The 19535-nt window shown below is 42.5% G+C and overlaps 2 protein-coding genes across 11 annotated transcripts in view; both read right to left on the bottom strand.

Moving 5' to 3' along the window:
• The window catches only part of PHKA2 (phosphorylase kinase regulatory subunit alpha 2), a 46416-nt gene extending 39868 nt beyond the window's left edge, over positions 1–6548 (bottom strand). For 2 of the 4 annotated variants that reach the window (XM_027637857.1, XM_027637867.1), the window contains exons 1-2: positions 6421–6548; positions 760–918 (exon numbers count right to left, since the gene is read on the bottom strand). In XM_027637857.1, the coding sequence (XP_027493658.1) occupies positions 760–918; positions 6421–6498 (237 nt within the window). In that variant the 5' untranslated portion in view covers positions 6499–6548. Of the gene's footprint in view, positions 1–759; positions 919–2517; positions 2542–6420 lie in introns of those variants that run through there. The other 2 variants (XM_027637877.1, XM_027637886.1) reach the window with 2 other exon arrangements.
• A 2851-nt stretch (positions 6549–9399) lies between these two features.
• Positions 9400–19535, bottom strand: part of ADGRG2 (adhesion G protein-coupled receptor G2) — a 64377-nt gene continuing 54241 nt past the window's right edge. For 6 of the 7 annotated variants that reach the window (XM_027639990.1, XM_027639953.1, XM_027639983.1 and 3 more), the window contains 2 exons: positions 15121–15273; positions 9400–10564 (listed from right to left, as the gene is read on the bottom strand). In XM_027639990.1, the coding sequence (XP_027495791.1) occupies positions 10380–10564; positions 15121–15273 (338 nt within the window). In that variant the 3' untranslated portion in view covers positions 9400–10379. The remainder of the gene's footprint in view (positions 10565–15120; positions 15274–19535) is intronic. The other variant, XM_027640005.1, reaches the window with a different exon arrangement.

The raw sequence follows: 19535 nt of genomic DNA, 5'->3' as shown, positions 1-19535 counted from the left end.
TGGTTTGAGCAGGACATGTCAGCAAAAAATTTACCCAGTGACTTCAAAATGCCAGCAGGACACTGGCACCATAATCCCTCACTTGTCATTCAACCCATCTCTGCACTCTCACTTCTAATATCCACTTTCCCAGCTGCAAGTAAAGAAATTAACTGTGGGAGTTACCTCCCCTTCCAATTCTCCAGCACGAGTCTTACCAGTTTGGAGAGTTACCTTCTCTGGATTGATCAAACACATCTACACACCATGTACGACCTCCATGAGATGACACGAGCGCACATTCCGAAGACGGCTACTTTAAATGGCATGCTTGGCATGCTCATCCTTACAGGGAAGAACGGTCTAGCAGATAGACCATAGGATCCAAGCAACCTAGGCCTGATTTTCTGCTCTACAATACAACTCATGAGGGACAGCCTTGTAAATCTGGGCACAAAGTCTCTCAGAAGCCTAATTTTCAACAACTGGTCAACGGATGGAAGTTTGACTCCTACACGTTTTTGTTCTGTTTGCATTTTAATTGAGATGTTAGCCTCTCTGCCATGCAGTTCTCCAAATCCTGCTTGCCAGAAGGTTGCCAGGGATACTGCACACCACACGCTGCACAGATGTTGCTGTCATTGGAACAAGACATGTACTCCAAACTGGGAAAACCCTGCCAGACCCCAGACACAGCAGCAACGTGAATGCACTCTTCAAAAACACCGCTGTATGAAAAAAACAAACAGTATAACTGGTTTATGCCAAACTTTGACAAACCTGCTCGAGCTCGTAGGCTTTGGCCTTATCCTCGTCCCGGTCCGCATTCTTCCGATAAGCCATTCCCAGCCCCCACACGGCCAGGATGCTGTAGACGTTGTCCCGAACCCAGGCATCTTTATGGTCTGCACCGGCTGAAAGCAGCCCCGTAACTGGATTCTAACCACGGCAGAAGGAATAAAGAACAAATATTGCTACCTGAAGTCCCATCCATTAAGAAGCACCACTTCTTTCTGTATTAAAGAGTAACAAAATAAACATGATTTCACGCTGATTGCACACTGTGGCTGCTCACAATTTCACAACAGAAGTGAGGTCCCATCTTTCTTTCCCAAGCTCATGTAAGTGAAATGTAAAATTCATTTGAACACTTCAGGATGTAAAACTTAGAGTATCCAGCTGGGCATTCTCATCCACACAGGACTGTCAGCTAAGTAACTGAGTGAAATTCTAAATACATTGAGGAAATAGGAATTTAAATTTTAGATATTTGTGAGGAAAAGAGAGTACCAGTCAACACTAGAAATTCAGTCTGGAATACATTCTTTTCTATGCATCTGATCTCTGACATAATCTCGAGGAAGTAAGAAACCACTACTTATCTTCTAGGAGATTAAAAAAGTGTTTCTGCATATCTGCCTGCTGGGTTTATGACAGTTAAATGAATGCATGCAAAGCCTTTTTATATTCTCCTTTGGAAAAAGTACAGAAAGACAAATTCTGAAGGTGTTGAAAAGCAGCATAGTGAGTAGCCTCCTGCACCCCCATTAAATTTTTCATTGCATCATTTATTCCCATCACTTCACTATCCATAATTTTCAAGACTGTCTTTCTCGGCTGTATGTTCTGCACTAATAAAAAAATGAGGCAAAGAAGGAAAAGGTCGATAGAAGTTTCAGTCAAATTAAGCCTTTAGAGAAAATTTCAGTGAATGAAGACCAGTTGCCAGGGCTGACGTGACAAGAGGCAAAGATTACAATAATAAAGATGAGTAAGACTTAAAAGAATACATACACCAATTTGTCATTTCTCCCACACACTGTTCACTCAACTCCTTCCACAGTTATTTTTAAGAAGCCAGTTTGAGGGGGAGGAGCTTCAGTTACAATTTCCTGGGCTTTGCATGTGACCACTGAACACCACAGAGGTGACAGCCTGACAGAGGTGACTGGGCACAGTCTGCCCTATTGTTCTGGTTTAAATACAGCAGCGCTTAGTGGCTGCCTGACAGAAGAGATGTGGCTCTGCTGAAACAGTCCCTCCTCAGAACGGTCTCCACAAATCAAGTAACAACTGAAGGACCCCTTACTCACCTGTTTGATGGGGAAATTAGCACATATGAAAGCAAACAGCTTAAAAATCGTCATTCTGATCTTAAAAAGTCAAGTAAGGAGTAACAGAAGAACAAGTGTGCAAGCAAAAAAGGAAACCTTGGTCCCAGTTCAGCACTGTGCCCACAGGACAAAACCCAGGATCTGAAGAGGCAGACAGCATATTCCCAGCATTTTTAGCACTTTAGTTCTCTCTCTCCCTCCCATGCAGGACAACAAATATCTATGCATCTGCAGCCCTGGCTTAATAGAGATCACCTTGCTGTCTGAGAAATGATCCCTTTGGTTTATTTTTCCCCACTCAATGCTGGGCTGGCTGCTAGTTGAAAAATAAAAATGTCTCTGGGTACCAAAATGGAAATCCCAGAAAAATGGCCCATGTAAGACTTTAAAAGACTTTTCAGCTCCCAGGGAGGGACCTGCCAACCTTCAAGAGGCTGTATTAAACACATCCAAGGGCAGCTATCACCATTTCAGAACCTTTGGTTCCTCTACAAGATGGTCCCAGCTTTTGGGGCACACTGGGGCTGCTTCTCATGGACTGACAACACATTAATGTCTTTCCTCATGCACATTCAGAGTGTTAACAGAACAACATAATATATGAATTAATATTTTAAGTGGTTTTGCTCTGAATTTTTTAGAAATTGTTTACTCTAAAAAACTAGAATTATTTGCTTCTGTTACCTGCTGACACCACATGAAAACTACAGCACTTACAAGGTGCTAAAGAACTCAAGAGAAACACTGAGTGCACTTAATCCCACAGATGTCAAAGGGATTTTAGCTCAACTAGTACTTGAAAGCATTACATCTATGCAGTGATTGCTAATTGGACTAGCAGGTCTCATCCTTCAAATCACACTGCACATACAGATCCACAGAGCAAAGAATTTTACCAGCACCCATGCGCTCTCAGCTGAGAGTACTGCAACAGAAAGCTGATTGCTGGACTAAGACTTTAAACTGTTGTATCATGCCCAATCCTATTTTTAAATCTGTCTCTTAATCTGGAGACAAAAAACCCTCCAGCAACCCAAACCACAAAACACACCAGTTCCTACAGGGCAGTAGGCACTAATAAGAACTTCAGCAGTACAGGCACAAAAACAACAGGGTTCTAACCAGACCAGCAAAACAAATAAGCCCACATTTGGCATCTTGCTGAAAATCTATTTAATTTGCACCTGTCTCATTGATCTGTCAGATGAAAACCTATGTAAGCTCTAGCAAAGCCTGCAGATAGCTTGCTTGTGTGAAACCAGATGTAACACAGTTGGGCTTAATCATAAAAGTATGACAGATGTGCTTTCCTTATCAGTTCCATATGCTTTCCACTTATACTACTGTACCAATATTTAAAATGTACACAGATGTTAAGTTTTACTATTTTATGGGCATATCTTAAGATTCACATTTTTTCTTATCTCCTTCAATTTAAGAGCTGTAATAAGCAGCTGAGAACATCCTTCTAATGATGCTCTTCAGTGTCTGCTCTGCTACAGCACCGAAGCATCCCTCTGTCCCCTGCCCCTGGGAGTACATGGAACTGCTGGCAGATCCCACACAGACAGGAGTCAGCTGTCTGGTCTTAGCCTCCTTGAACAACCTTTAACAATACCTATCACTGTGCATGGTGCAGCGACTGATCAGCAGAATGCAACATCTGCAAAGTGAGAACAAGTTTGCTACTGACCCCATCCTGCAAGTTCCGCACACGGAAAACTGTCAACCCTGGTGCAGGGTCCGGACCTGTGCTTCAGACACATCTGCCTGGTAGCACATCTGCATTTCTGAATTAAAAATTACCTCTAAAATCACATCAATTTAGAGTGATTGGAATGAACACAAGATCAATTGCTGCTTCTGAGAAACCTGACTCCTGATGTATTAAACACCTTATCAAAGCAAAATGTTCTCAGCACACTACGTGTTGTCCTTGCTGCACCCCTACAAAGGTGAGCGTGTCACTGCCCTCCATCACAGCACAGCTGGTGTGCCAGGTCTGCACTCTGGCAGCTTGTGGGTGTGAGGTACATGGTCACAGCCACACATCACCCCTGTGCTGAGCGGCGACACCTCACAAGCATTTTAAATGCCTTCTGGCTCTTCTGCCAGGGTGCTCTGGGTCAAACTGATGGCTAAAATCCCCCTCCCTGGCACCAAGGAGGCACCAGCGGCAGCGATGCAGCAGCCCAGCCCATCCAGCCACAGATAATTCTGCTACCAAGGAAGTCAGGATTGCATGTGGCCCAAAGACAACCATCCTAACTTGCCCAAGTAAGCATTGCATCTCTCCACCCAGCTGAGCACAACATTTTCAATCTATTGCAGTGAAAAACCATAAAGGGTATACATATAGGAAAAAAATCTAGAAACATGCCTTGAGCATTTCTCTGGGTCCCCTTGTGATATTGTTGTCCCTCTGCCTTGCTTCTAGCCTGTGGCTTGCTTTCCACATACAGAAGAAAACTTTTCTTTCCTTTCTCTACCTCTGAAGTCTCCCAGACATTAAGCCCTTAGTGGAAAAGGCAATACACAGTCACAAACACTCATCCTGGCACTGTAAGTAGCAATTACAAAATTCTAGGTCACCAATATAAACTCCTGTATTACCATTTAGTTACCCATTTTACTATTGTTAAATATTAGTATCATTAAGGCACAGCTTTTATGGGGCATGTTTGAGCTTTGATCTCAGAGGCTCCATCTCTTCTAAATGAAGGCTGTTATCAGTATCCTCATCTCATAAAAATGGAAAGCAAGGCAGGTACTGGAAGCCAAAGTGATTTGCCCAGTGTCATCCTGCAGACAAAAGGTAGAGACAGGAGCACAACTCTAAGCATCTCCTGCACCCCTGCACAGCGAGAGAGCAAAATTATCTCTTCACACCACTTATGTTCCAGATGTTCTCGTATTTTTCTTACAAATACAAGAGTTCACAATAACAAGTACACAAACACCAATTCACAGGTGTCTGGACACTGTGCCCACAACAGCAGTCAGTGACAAAAATCTTATTGACCTAGGAAGATTTGGGTCTTCTTTCACTGCTTTCCAGTTTCTTGAAACTCTCAGCAACAAAGTAAATTTGGTAACTGATTTGAGCAAGTAACTCTGTTGCTCTTATCTTTATGTACTAGACTGTTATAACCGAAGCATGACATTGCTCAGCACACTGTGAGTCCTCAGAGCCGGCCTGGGTGAAGCGAGCACACAAAGCAGAGAGCACTGCACTGACCAAAAAGCACAGGGTGAGTAACAGCCTTCCCCAACCATCTCTGCTATCTTCATTCTTTCACTGCTCACATGTGCAGGCAGCCCCGTCTGACGAGCCAGAGCCCCAGCAGTGTTAACAGCGGGAGAAGAGACTGGAATCCCTGGGACGTGCCCCGCTGCACACACGTGCCGCAGGGAGCACACAGGGAGCCCTGCGCTGTCCCGGATCCACACCGAGCTGTGCTGACAGACACGGCCCAAAGGCCCTGCTCGGAGCTCTTATGTTACTGGGGCTTAATGGTGTTCTGGGCATGTATATATATATATATATTCATATATATATAGTGTGTATAGTGTGCAGCGGGTGGGTGTCTATCATAACACAGAATCAAAGAATATACTGAGTTGGAAGGGGATGATCTCACTCATCGAGTCTGACTCCTGGCCCTGTGCAGGACACGCAAGAATCACATCATCACACTATATGCCTGAGAGCGTTGTCAAAATGCTTCTTGAACTCTGTCAGGCTTGGTGCTGTGGCCACTTCCCTGGGGAGCCTGTTCCAGTGCCCAACCACCCTTTGGATGAAAAACCTTTTCCTGATATCCAGCCTAAACCTCCCCTGACTCAGCTTCATATCGTTTCCTCAAGTCCTGTCACTGTTCACAAGCGTGAAGAGATCGGAACTTGTCCCTCCGATTCTCCTCCTGAGGATGCTGAAGACCACAATGAGATATATCCCCTCAATGGGAGGGGATGGCCACGAACACATTACTATAATTATAAAGTACTACAATTTCCAGGCTCAGGCTCGCTGTATTTTCCACACGCTTTCCAGCGTGCATGTACACAAGCGACAGCGAGCACCGCCCGGATCCGCAGCGCCTCAGCATTCCCCGCGCTCCTCCCCCGGCGGGCACAGGAGATGCGGAGGGGAGGAGGCCGTGCGCCGGCTGGAGGGGGGATGTTCTCCCACCGGCCCCGTCGTGCCCCTCCTGCAACCAGCCCGCCGCCACCGGCCCCGGCAGCTCCCCCGCGCCCCCCATCACAGCCCCATCGCACCGGGCGCCCCCGCCCCGACCAGGCGCCCCGGAGCGGCGGCCGCGCTCACCTGGTGGCAGAGGATGGTTCGCTGGACCAGGCGGGCGTAGCCGTCCAGGCGCACCCCTGAGTTGCTGCGGCTCCTCATCGCCCCACGGCCGGCCCGGCTGCCCGGCCCGCCCGCTCCCCTCCCGGCCGCGATCGGGGCGGGGACAGCCGGAGATGGCGGCGGCGGCCTCTCCCCTCCTTCCCTGGGCGGTGGCGGGAGCGCCAGCCCGCCCTCACGGCGGGGCGGGGCGGGACCGGCCTCCTGCCCCCGGCAGCACCGGGCACCGCGGGTAATGGGGACCGAGGACCGAGCAGGGGAGAGGCCGTAACGCGACAAGGGACAAAAACATTTGTAAAAATGTGGCATCTGTTAAAAACAAAGTCGATTTTATCCATCCTCTTCTAAGTTCGTAAAATAAAATTGAAAAGATCAGAATACTTATTGGAAGCTTTTTTCTTTTTTGCCCCCCCCCCCCCCCCAGCCTTAAGAAACCCCACAGTTCCGAGATCTGATCCAATGAAGGAAAAAAAAAAAAAAAAAAAATCCAAGGCTTTATCAGATGTTTTCACACCCCAGCCCCAGCCTTGGCTTTTCCACTCAACAAAGAAACAAGACTTGCGAGATTTGTGAAGGAAAGGAACCTGCTATTCCCACAGGCATTCCCGAGGGACACTGAGCAGCTAGGCTTCTGACTTGATTTGCCCTTGCCTGACCGCAGTCTGCAGTTCCCTGACAGGAGCAAGAAGCAGGAATAAGGAATGTCAGGCAAATAGAACCAAAAAGTTTACAAACACAAACCACAACATGTGTTACGTACAGTTGCAAAATCTTCAGCACCTTCCCTCTGTGCTCCTGGCAATAGGAAGTAAAAGAGTGTGAAGTGTGAATGGGTGCAGAAGCACTGAACAGATGTTGCAGAGTAGCTGAAGGTGCGGGATTCACTCATTTCAGAAAGGACTTTTTTCCATTTTTTTTTTCTCACGTGAAATTGCAGCATTAAGAGATTTAATATTGTAACTTTTTCTTGCTGTGCTTCCTTCATTGACTATGTAACTGACAACCATGGTTGAGAGAACAGCGTTCAAAGGAGACAAGTTCCTTGAGTGAATATCAGACACCTACACCCTGTAGGTTTCACCACGAGGGGACAAGGCACTACCTGAAGGTTCATCATCTCCATCTGCCAGAGCTGTGCTGTCCCAAGACCTGGACCAGTTCACTCCCCTAAACTCCACACCAGCTCCTTGCTTCAGGGCACTGCTTTTTACAGACACTGCCTGCACTGAGGGAACAGGTTTGCTGAGCAAGGTGATGCCAGCTGTACATGGCAGGTTGCTGTTTATCTATGACTAAGCTTAAAACCTCCTTACAGGTGCCCCCAAGTTATCTTTGCACCCACGAGTTGATGCACAGAGTTTTACTCTGTGCTCTGGGAAGGAGTTGCATCTTTCCCCAAGCTCTGGGTGCCATGGCTAAACTCCTAGCAGTGCCCAACAGACCAAGTACCAAAAGGATACCATAACACCTAACGTGAAAAGATATTTTCAGCTAGTTTAATGATGATGATTATCTACTGAGCTAAAATAATATGCTGGTGCGAGCGCAAAATTTTGCTACAATATGTGCATGCTTTTAAGTGGCAAAGTCAGAAAGGGCTCCCCACCCCTAGGAATATATAAAATAAAAATTATTTAAAGAAGCCTAACATATCTTAGTGTGCAAAAAATAGAAACAAAAGGAAGATTCCAAGCAGGTCAGTGACAGCAGAATATGTGTTTTCATAGGGAATTTAACTATTGAAGCCAAATGCAGCTGTGTGCTTTTGCTTATATCATATTTGTGGGAGAGTTTCAGCAGACTTGGACAGGCATTGGCTGGACAGACTTACCACGGTTTTCTCTGCTAAAATCCCAATCTTCTAGAACTGTGAAAGGTAAAATATGTGAGAGACAATTAATGTAACAGCTAGGTCAGCATTTTCTCCAAGAGGTTACTGCAGTTCATGTAATCTGAAGAATTGTAATACAGGCCAGTATTAATGACACATTCATCTAAAAGACAAAGTTTATATATTTTATGTGTTGTATTTGCTGCAAATTTATTACCTTTTTTTACAGTTGAAAATATAAATATAAGAACATTAAATACATTTACAAGAAACACTGCAAAGGCAATTAGCCAAATAGTTAAAGCATTCACAGAAATGCATTCCAGCTACTAGCATTCCAGGATGGGCTTTTATTAACATGAAGCTAAAACCTTGCGGATAAACACAACGAATACTTTAAATTCTCACATTAAAAACATATTCAGAGTAATCTTAGATATAGGTGACCGAAAGAACCCATGTGTTATCCACAGAACCACAAGACGGTTTGAGTACTGAAGAGGTTCAATTGCTGAACTACAACAGAGCCCCAGATAGGAGGCATTTAGCTGATGCTTTTTGTTGAGAAGAGTGTTTCCAGAGCTCCCTGCTGAGTCCTCTGGGAAAGCAAAGCCCTTGCTCCGCTTCAACATGCATCTGCTTCACACATCCCCCTTTACAGGGTCTGTTACTCTGCAGTCAGGTGCCAGTTTGTTCTAGTTCTTGCTCCAGGAGCATCCAGCCTTTGACCAAGAACACAGATTAGAAAAGCAGTGGTCACAGCCACATACCTGTGTGAGGAAGAAGAGGTACAGCCAGGGCTCAGATTAATTTCTGTTCAGGAAGAATCTTCACAACGTTGTATGAGCTTTCAGTTGTTTTGCATGAAGAGCAAAAATCCAGCCTTTGTCAGGCAAATATCACAAGGGGAATGAAATTTTGCTTCAGCACTTACTGAGCAAGGGCTTCGGGATTTGGTTTGCCAACCAAGGGCCAAAGCACAAGCAGAAATACTCTTGTATAGAATAGCCCAAGAGCTGCCCCTTAAAAAACAGACACACAATGAAGAAAACAATTTCTCAGCTACTAAATATAGCAGATGGTATTTATTATTTCTATTTTTTTTTTTTTTCCCCAAAAAGCCACAAACTTCTCTACTTTCATCATTGCAAATGAGAGATGGCAGTGTGTTTAATCTCTGGAACCACCACTCAAGACAAAAACTGACTCTGCTGAAATCAGTGGCAAAAATTCTGATGGACTTACTCAAGCCACAACGTAAGTTAGTTGTATTTAATAACCCTCTGACTACTTTACTAATCACTCCCTCATTCATGGCACTCTAGTTGGATTATATTCAGTTTTTATTCCTCTGTGGTGTACTAAAAAGTTGCTAGAGGTTCAAGACTGATCGTGTTTGTTATTTACAGTTCTCCCTCTAGTGAATATATTCAAACCACTGTAAGTGATTCCACTTACTCAACAAAGTAACTTCTGTATCATTCTGTTAAAGTTAATTAACTAAAGAAAAATATGAACCTACAATAAAAGTTAAAAACAAAATACCAATTATTTTTCTATACATAGGAATATTTATATTACAAGAAATAAATATAAAAGTATCGTTGAGATGCTTAAGAGTTGATATTTTTCTGTTTATGTACATCACTACAGAGTTTGCTACTACAATGTACAAAAAGTTGAGGACAGTGTAGCTAACATTTTGAAAGTTAACATTGTTTGTATGCACAAGCTGTAACTTTCTACATCTATACAATACTACTAAGCATTATAACCAGATAAACTAATTGTAATGAAAAAAGTCTAAACAAAACTTTTGTTCAGATGTAAAAAAAAAATCAAAAACCCATTCTGATGGAGAATCAAAATGGAAATGTGCCAGCTGTATTTCGACATCCAAGACCTTGTAAAAATAGTAGCTTCCTTTTTTTTTTCCTTTAATAATTGTCCTCGTCAATCCATTGCATGGCTGCCTTGAAGTTCCAGTACCATATATTAAATAAGATCAGTTCTTGGTGTGCTCACATTATGTAAAACTGTTAAAGTAAAACTCTACTTCACACTGTAAAACAATGTGCTGTTTAAAAGGAAATCACATTTTCTCCATAGAATTTAGGCTTCCTCTTTTTGAAGTCCTTCTGAGTGAGATGTGGCTTTCTTGGCTGCCAGTATCATCCTTGTCTTGAAATACAAGTTGTTTGCCTGAAAAGTCATGGAGACACACATCACCATTCTGTACACTGAAAAGAACACCATTCTTCTCACTGGAAAGGTGGCCTGTTGAAACAAAAAAAGTGCATCCCGCATGAGAAAGGTTCAGAATTAAGTCTCCCATGCTTTTTCAGTCACTGAAGGGAGTTCATAGACTCTCATTTTATCCCCGCAACAATTAAAAAAATGTGGATTTTTCTGTACTTATTTTGTATATAGTTTTCTGTGTGAAACCATGAGATTTGAGAGATGCACAATAGTGTCACAGGTTTTCTTGGTTTAAAGAGAAAAAAAAAACCTGCTTGGAATTTTTTTCCTTCACCACTGTGGAAGAAAGGTGTTGAGCGAGGGAGGGAGAGGAGATGGCCAGAGTGAGCACACACAAAAGGACTGGTTAATACCCCACATTCCGAGCTAATGGCTTCAGCAGACTGTAGGGGAAGGTGAGGTTTTGGTTTTTTCCTTCTGGGGACCGCATCTCACTTTTGCCCGGACTCAGGGAGGGGATGTATGTGAAAAGAAAGAGCTCCGGGACTCATTTTGTTTTCGGCCAAGTCATCTAGCTGCCTTTGGACCCAGTTCGGCTTCGTTCCCTCACGCCTGTTCTGCCCACGGCCCGGATTTGCCTCGGATTTCACGGGAGAAGCCGGTAGCATCTGCAGAGGAACTTTTGAGGGGAAAGGCTGTTCTTCCCCCCACACACACTCACTCCTCCTTCTCCATGCCGGTCGCAGTTTACACCCATTGACGAGGAAGGGGAGTTCCAGCCAGAGCCTTTGACAGCGTGAGTCCACAGGAGGAATCACCCCCTCCCTTCCGTGCGGTCCCACCGGAGCCCAGCCGGGCTCCCTGCTGGCCCTGGTTAGAACTGCGCCGAAAGGCGAAAACTACTTCATTGTATTCGGAGGGAGTTTGGGTGCGGGACTGTTGCTTGTTTTCTTTTGTTGTGTTACCTATACACGTATATTCTTTGGTAAAGAGATGTTATTTTTCTTTTCCACACCTTTTCAACAGGAGCTTCTTAATTTCGAAGTTATAATTACTTAGAGGGTGGAGGTTGGTTTTTCTGGTATCCCGCCCTCCTTACCAAACACTTCTGTCTCATTAAACTGAGACAAATAGGATTCCATAGTTTTAAACAGTCAGGGTCACGATTCTCAAAATATAAACCTTGACTTGGAATAAATATCACTAGATAAGATGCAAAATACTTCTCATTTTAGTTTTGCTTTATCAAGTGAAGTTTAAAAGGTTTCTCAGGTATGCCATGCATCTGAAAGAAGAAAGGGTTTGAGAAAACAAGGATGTTTTTTTTCCTTTGAAAGGGATTCAATTTGCAGTATTTATTTCTGGAGGACAATCAGAATATGGCCTAGGTCCAATCATGGGTCAAAGTCATTTAGACTGGAGAGAATCTTACACATTTAGGTAAGTCTACAATGAACACGTATAATACCACTGGTGACTGAAGCCTTTTAATGAAATACTCCACAAATGCTCAGTTCACTGGATAGAATCTCCTAACTCTATGCAGCACATTGTAAATATTTTTTAATGAGAAATTGGATTTTTTTTTTTATTCTAAGTATTTGTGTAAATGCTTCTGTTTGGATTTTTTTTATTTAGTTATTAATTTAAGCAGCCATCAAGCACTTAAGCAGGCACAAATGTAAACAGGGTAAGATGAGCAGAAGAGCTTTGTTCATCAATTCAAATCATAAAAAAACTGAAATGACAGAAAATAAACATACTTGCTGACACTGTAATTGTTGTTTAACCCCCTGCCTGACTAAAACTGTTTTATTTTAGGAGTGTTCAAAATAGCTGTGCCCTAATGTTAGGGTAAAATCTGGGAAGAAAATAAGGCTATTGTGTGAACAAATTCAGAGAGGTAGTTTCTCTTCCTCAGTGAGAAACCTGATGATATCAGGTATGCCATGTGATACCGAATGGCAGTTTCCCAAACATGCAAATCGGTAACAGAAAAACTGAAACCAAGGAAGTATTAGAATGCCATGAAAAGATGAAGTTACACTGTCCAGTAGGCAAGCAAAGACATATCCCAAATTTATCACGGTAAACCATTCAGTCCTCAGTCTGGAATAGCATTTCAGTGGAAGCAGCGAGGCCAAAATCATGAAGTGTTTACAGCTCAGTGTATTTATGACATCAGTCTTAATTTCTAGAGTGTTTTATTTTTGGAGCTCACTTTTTAAAGTGAAGCATTACAATGTTATTTTGAAGTTCTGGCTATGAGAGAAGGACAATCAGGTACAGCAAATTAGAAGGTCCCACGTTCCTAACACCAGTCAATTGCCTTTTGGAGGCATTTCCCCAGCTCTTCTGAGATACAACTGTCTCATATTTGGAAGATTAAGGGTAAGGAATTGTCTCAAAGAGTTTTACTGTCCAAGCATAGGTTTAGCTATCTTCTCATGGAAGTCCTAAAGACCCAGAAGAATTATTTAGTCAAACTATGCAGGGAAGGTGTCATACAACCCTCTTGACATGAGTGGATGCTGTGGTATGAGGTTGACAATATATTCAAAATACACAATAAAATACAGGAGAAAATGAAGTGGATCATCTGAGACATCTGTGTTCGTGAGTGCACTGGAACAACGTTCTGTAGCTGCTTTGTCTGAGAAGCTTTTGGCACCGGACACACAGACTGTCACACTGGAAAGATCTAATTATCTGAATAAACTGGGACAGAATTGGAGGGTGTCCCACAGAATTGGCATCACTCAATGGTTTAGATCATCAGTTTAGCATTTCATTCTAAAATGCTATCCAAAACAACAAAAACATTTTCCAGAAAGCCACAACAGGACTATTCACTCAGTTGCTACAACAAAGTAGTTTAATAGAACATCTCTGTTATCTTTCTTTCTGTTAGAAAAGCAGTCAAATGCTTATACACAGCTGTGTATAAGCATGTAAAATGCTTATACACCTATAGGGAGAGATGGATCTTTCATCAGAGTAATTAACATAGCTGGGGAAAAACACACACCTATCAAGACATACAAGCTTTTGTGCCTGAAAATTTCTCTCTTTGAGAGGTAGTACCTCTACCTAGAATGTTACCTGACTTTACTGGTGAGAGTTACTGGATTCTCGTTCTTAACTGACCTGTTAGATACAAAGTATGTTAATTATTGCATTGTGTGGTATCCAAATTAAGAGATTTTATAAACGAGTATGAAAAAAAAAAGGAACTAGTTTTACAAGCTCAGTTTGGAAAACTGTTCAGGGCATGTCCAAGTGCCATTTCCTGAAGTATTTTGATTTCTTTTCAATGTGCAGTTAGTACATTCAAAGGGACAGTAATCTATTAGGGGGCAGCACATATGAATTCCATAGCTTTTACTCTATACATCTGAGAGGTTATCTGCTGAGATTATCCCATTGATTATCTGCTGTCTTCTGACAGCATAGACCAGGAACTGAGGGCAACCCCCCCTCTCCGAGCATGTCCGACAAATTCATAATAAACATTCTAGCTGATGACATGACTTCTTAGCCTCAACTCTTAATCAATTGGGAAAGATACATCAGGCACACAGGAGTAATGTCCTCTGAGATTTGCTCAAGTATTTATCCATTACAGATTTTTAAGTTATTTTTCTCTTTGAAAAACTGGTGGTCTTTTCTGAAAGCTCAAATCAGCAGCATGACATGTGCCCAGCAAGAGTGTGAAAAACTAGAGTATGTCCACTGAAAAAAAGATCACTTTTTAATAAGTACCTTCAGTGGTGATTCATATTTAGTTTTCTCAATAGACAAATAAGCCACACCAAATTGCAAGTGAAATTGAGTGGAGTGCTACATACACCTGCCTTTCAACTTACCAGGAACAGAGCAGAGGGCAGCAGTTCAGAGGACAGTACTATGTCAGAACAGGAAGGATAGGTAATTTTACTTCTGAAGAGTTGTTTTTTGCAACAAAGATGTTTCTGTTAGGCAAAAACATCCTTAAAAACTCCGCAGCGGAAATAAAGGGCTATAGAGAAATTCAATTTCAATGTTTTTTCTGTAGCAAACGGTGAGGAAGCCCTCTCAGCAGTGCTCTCTTCACTGAGGTGATAAGTTATAGTCTCCATTTTCTCTTACTTCTCTTATAAGCAGCTTCCATATGAGCACTCCATTAATTTTCTTTCTCATATTACCTCCTACTTGATTTCTTTCAGACTTTCAAGCAATATTATTATCCTATATTTATTTCTTCTTTAGGCAATATTTGTTCTAATACGGTTTAAAATGTGAACTGTTTCAAAATGTGCTTGAAGTTTTTTTGTTATGCATTCATCTGACAAGAAAAGTGCTATCAGCAGCTTCTGGCAAGTAATTGCTATAATAACAAATATTACCCACTAAATGATATATAAATCAAGAGTGCCCAGTGACTAGGAGAAATGGATATTTTACAACTTTGCCTGTAGTTCCCTAAAATGGAGATGTGATATTATTTGTGAGGAGATCCTGAAATATTCTGACCCTGTACTTATGAATAACATTTTGCCAGCACTTCCTTTTACATCAGCATAAAAGAGAATAGCACTCGGGTTTCAAGACAAGGAAAAAATAGCTTGAGAAATATTACTTGGCATTATACTTACCATTTCCATTCGCATGCACTGAATAATCATTATTCATTAGCAGTGTTGTAGAGTTAGTGGAGTTACTGTTTGATTGTAAGGAATTGGAAGAACTGGATACTCCTTGATTTACAGTCTGCTTCTTTAACCCATTAGTAGCAGTTCTACTCCAGTCTACAACAGATACATGACACAGAAAATAGCACAACTCATACAAGCAATATATAAAAATATAGTTAATAATGCAACTGAATTAAAATAAAAGCAAGGCTTTATCCACTCTTCTCACAGTATTCTAGACAGAATTATATTCTCCTAAGAATTCAATGATTCTTGATGTTTAAAATTATTTAAATGTAGTTCCTTTTTCTCCTGTCCCTTTTGTTAATAAAAGTAGTTTTCCCAGGCTGTTTGTTACGGACAGCTATTCCAGGGTTTCCCCATGTGGGTTCCAGGGGCCTGCCATGAGGGATATGACACCACCCCACCTCTGTGAGGTTTGACCCATCCCTTTCCTCTCCAGACACACACACATGTACCCCACCACAAGGTGCTTCCAACCCAAGAGTTACTGATCTGATGTCTAACATTCCACTCCATTGGGTTGGAACAACCACTAGGACCAGGTTTAACCACTTCTCATATTCTTGTAGAGGCAGCCGTGGTGCAAGCTAGTGGACAGAGGGAGAAAAAGGACGGGAGAAAGAGGAAAGTATGCAAGAAAGCACACAGTGGGCAGTTGTTATATCAATAACTATAAACTAGGAGTTCTATCAATACAGAAACTCTGCTCTATGCAAATCACTATCTCTCACCCAGTGGGTCCCGAACTGCAGCAAATCAGGATCCAGGGAAAGAGTTCAGAATCTGGTTATTGCAGTGGCCAGAGAACTTCTTCCACTTGTATCTGTGGACAGCATCCTTCTTTGGTGAGGTACAGCACTTTAAAGAATCTTTGCTTACTTAATAACAACACATTAGGCATTAGCTCAAACCAAATACCTATATCCTAGACTACTACTTTACCACCCTCATCCTTCCCACCAAGCAGGTTTCAGGGGCAATGTCAAGGTGTATCATGGGAAAGAGATATTCAGTAATACACAAAAATCTGGTTGCCACAGGGGAAACTGTTCTTACCAACTCAGTCTAACTTACAAAAAAACTTACTAAACTCAAAATCTTCACCTGTTTGCAGCTGGAGAAAACTTTTTGCTGCCACCAACAGTCTTTGTTATCCCCTTCTCTCCCTCCCTCCAGGGGCTATCCACTCTGAGGAGGTAGGAACGGGTATACAATACTTTGGTTATTCTGAGCTATTGCACTTGCTGTTTCAGAAAAGAAACACAAACATTACAGCAAAACAAAACTTAAAGGCACAAAATGATTATGGTCTTATGCTAGAGACTGCTTTTTGCTAACACAAAAAGGTGACGCGTTTAGTCTTTTTACTTTACGGTCTCTAATTCTGTTACAGCTATTTTCTGTTTCTAGAGTTGACTTTATTATTCTAGGATTTCCTGCTTGTAGATCTCTCAAGTGTGGGTAAATACAGAAATCGGAAAACATCTTGTTGGCACTTCCTTTCCTCTTTCGACACTTGTATGAGAGGAGAGAAAAGAAAACTTGGTCTTGCTGAGACCGGTCTTAAAAAGAGGGAACAATCCACTTGGTGTCAATTCCGTATTCTCTGCCATGGGCATTGGTGGCTACCTATACAACAATTCCTATTTGGCTTGCAATTCTTTTTCTGGCTCCTAGAGGCAAGGGATAGAAAGCTGAGGAACCAAATTTCCAATCATTCCTCTTAGAATCTAGCCAGGCTTTTCTTTTAAGGATGTCTAATACCATAATATTCCTAGGGAAAGGACCCAATATCATTATTGCCTTAGTGGGGTAATCATCACCCAGTAACCAGCATTTCACTTGAGCCGTCTGCTGCAGCCAACCACATCAGCAACATAAATCTGTTTTTTGTCAGGGACTACCCCACATCTTTTTGCAGTTTTTTCATTCAAGGCAGAAATTTGGGCCCCTGTATCGACTGACAAGGTGGCAGGGGGACCATAAAGGACCAAGGTGAAAGGTTATTACCATATCTCCTTTGTTTTCAGTGAGCTTTCTGTTATGTTGCCCCTGGCTCATTTACCAGGGAGTTTCCCAACTTTTCTACTAATGAGGTTGTAGATACTTCCAACTTGCCAGGCACCGAAGTAGCATTGTTTCCTTTTTTGGGACTATCATTTGACTGTCTCCACATTTTTACAAGCGTTTGTAAATATTGGTCTTGACTGTCTGTCCATCAGTTCTCAAGGGATAACCTCTTTTTCAATCCCTCATTCTACAATAGGCTCTTCGAGACTTTGCCTTCCCAGTTTCAGCCTCTAAATCGCGGAGGCTTTGCCCTTCACTCCATCCTACGGACGGTCATTTGAGTTTTCACTTCATTTGCAGCACTAATTATCTGTCTACTATAATATATTAAGTCCTCGGCTATTTCCCCCCATGTAAGACCAGGTCCTGCCTGCAGCCCTCCTGCACAAGCAGCTCTAAGCCGATCTTGCAATTGTGTGGCATAAAGCTTTGATGAATTAGGTAGTCCTTCTAGCAGGAGATTAAATTTGTCCAGACTGGCAAGCAACAACATAGGAGGGGGCTGGTGAGGGACAAGCCACCTTCGATGTATTAATTGGAGGCAAGCAATTGTATGCTTTTAGTGAGTTTACTCAGTGTTGAGGTGGGCATAGCGACAGGTTCTCCGCTTTCAAAGGGGTCCAGTCTTTCTACTCAATAAGCTGCTCTCTGGGTAAGGAATAAGGTTTTTTGCCATCAGGCATTGTTAGAAACACGTCTGGGCCCCAGAATCTGTATGTTTCTTCATCTGAAAGTTTTATCTTATTTCCACCTGTGAGTGAAACTCTCCAAATATACTGTGTTTCACTGTCTCTTGCATGCTTACTGTATTTCTTTTGCAATTTTAACAACTCTGTTGGGGAATAAGGTATCTTTTTAGTTGTTACCATGGGCTCTGCCTATCCATCTTCACCTTCATACACAAATCTAGCCTTCACAAGCGGACATAGTTTGGGTAGGAGGGGGAGCTTTTGCTTTACTGTATCAAAATTCTGCTTCAAAGAAATGGATTTCGCTTCCAAGAGACTTAATGTCACAGTTACGATTCTCTGCTTCTGTAGCCAGGCTAGGGCATTTCATTTCATACCCCATTGCCCTGCCCGGGTGGGAAGTTTGGCATTATGGTTAACATATCTTCCCTCCTTAGCCAGGCTTGAGTTACTTTCCATCCCCCCACTCAGGTGGGCAACTTGCAACTACAACTCTTTTTCTCTCTCACAGGACTCGTTCAACTTGTCACATTTTCAACCAATCTCTTTTCAGCGTTCAACCATATCTCCGCCTTTTGATGAGCTAAACTCTCAGCTTTCACAGCCCCTCTTAACTCAGCAGGACTCATTTTGTTTTTGATTGCGCTGATTAGTAACAAATCTCTCTCTCTGAGGAGCCATTAGCACAAGTCTCAGCAAAGAACAGACTAAAGTCTTTCTTTTTACCACATCTCTTTTTCTTCTGTCTTGCCAGTTCTTTTATTTTCTTAGAGACTAACTTGGGATCTTGCCAGTTTTCCTCAGCCCATCTTTCTTTCTTTCTTAGGTGTGCCTCATAATCTCTTAATAGCTTAGCAAGGGGGGAACAGTTTAGGTTCTTTTCACCTTCCACGTGGCTGCTGGCGACTGACATGCTTTGTCTCTTTGTTTGCAATTTGCAATTATTCCCAAACAAAAAACCCCTTCTTTTCCTCTAAAGGTAAACCCTGCTCGATGTGCCAAAAATGTAACACTCCACCCCCAGGAGCTGCAAGCTCACAGGCTCAGCTAAGAGTTTTACTTTTATATAATTATATATATAAGGTTCTTTAATACCTCGAGATAGCATCAAGAGAATAAGCTACAGACTTGTTCCCAAGAGGTATTTTTTATTAATAATTTAGGGGAGAAAATAAGGGAACTTTGCAAAAGTTCAAAAGGGCACCACACAAGCTAAGCGAAAATGTTCCACCACAGTACTGACCCACCACATACCATTCCACACCATTTAAGTCAAAATCCAATGTCTCCACATCTAAGTCAAAATCCAATCCCTCGAGCTCCAAGCCACCCAAAGCATCAAGAAAGTAGCAAAGAAAGAGAAGCAGAGGGAGCAAGAAGAGAGAAGAAGAGGGAGAGACAGATCGTATGGCTACCATTGGAACCTTGTGGAAGACCAGCTCTCACATGTCCAGATGGCAGGGCCGTCACACGTGGCAAACATATGCCTTTGATTTTATCTGCTCTGGTCCCTACGGCCACCCCCTCCAGGTGGGGTCTCTGACCCACAGGGCACTGTGGGGTCCCAGGCCAGGGTGAGGGACAGTGTTCTCA

The sequence above is a fragment of the Corapipo altera genome, unplaced genomic scaffold, assembly GCF_003945725.1.
Source record: "Corapipo altera isolate COAL_440 unplaced genomic scaffold, ASM394572v1 0, whole genome shotgun sequence".
Taxonomy (NCBI): Eukaryota; Metazoa; Chordata; class Aves; order Passeriformes; family Pipridae; genus Corapipo; species Corapipo altera.
The sequence above is the reverse complement of the archived record's forward strand: the minus strand, read 5'-3'. Positions and strand labels throughout refer to the sequence as shown.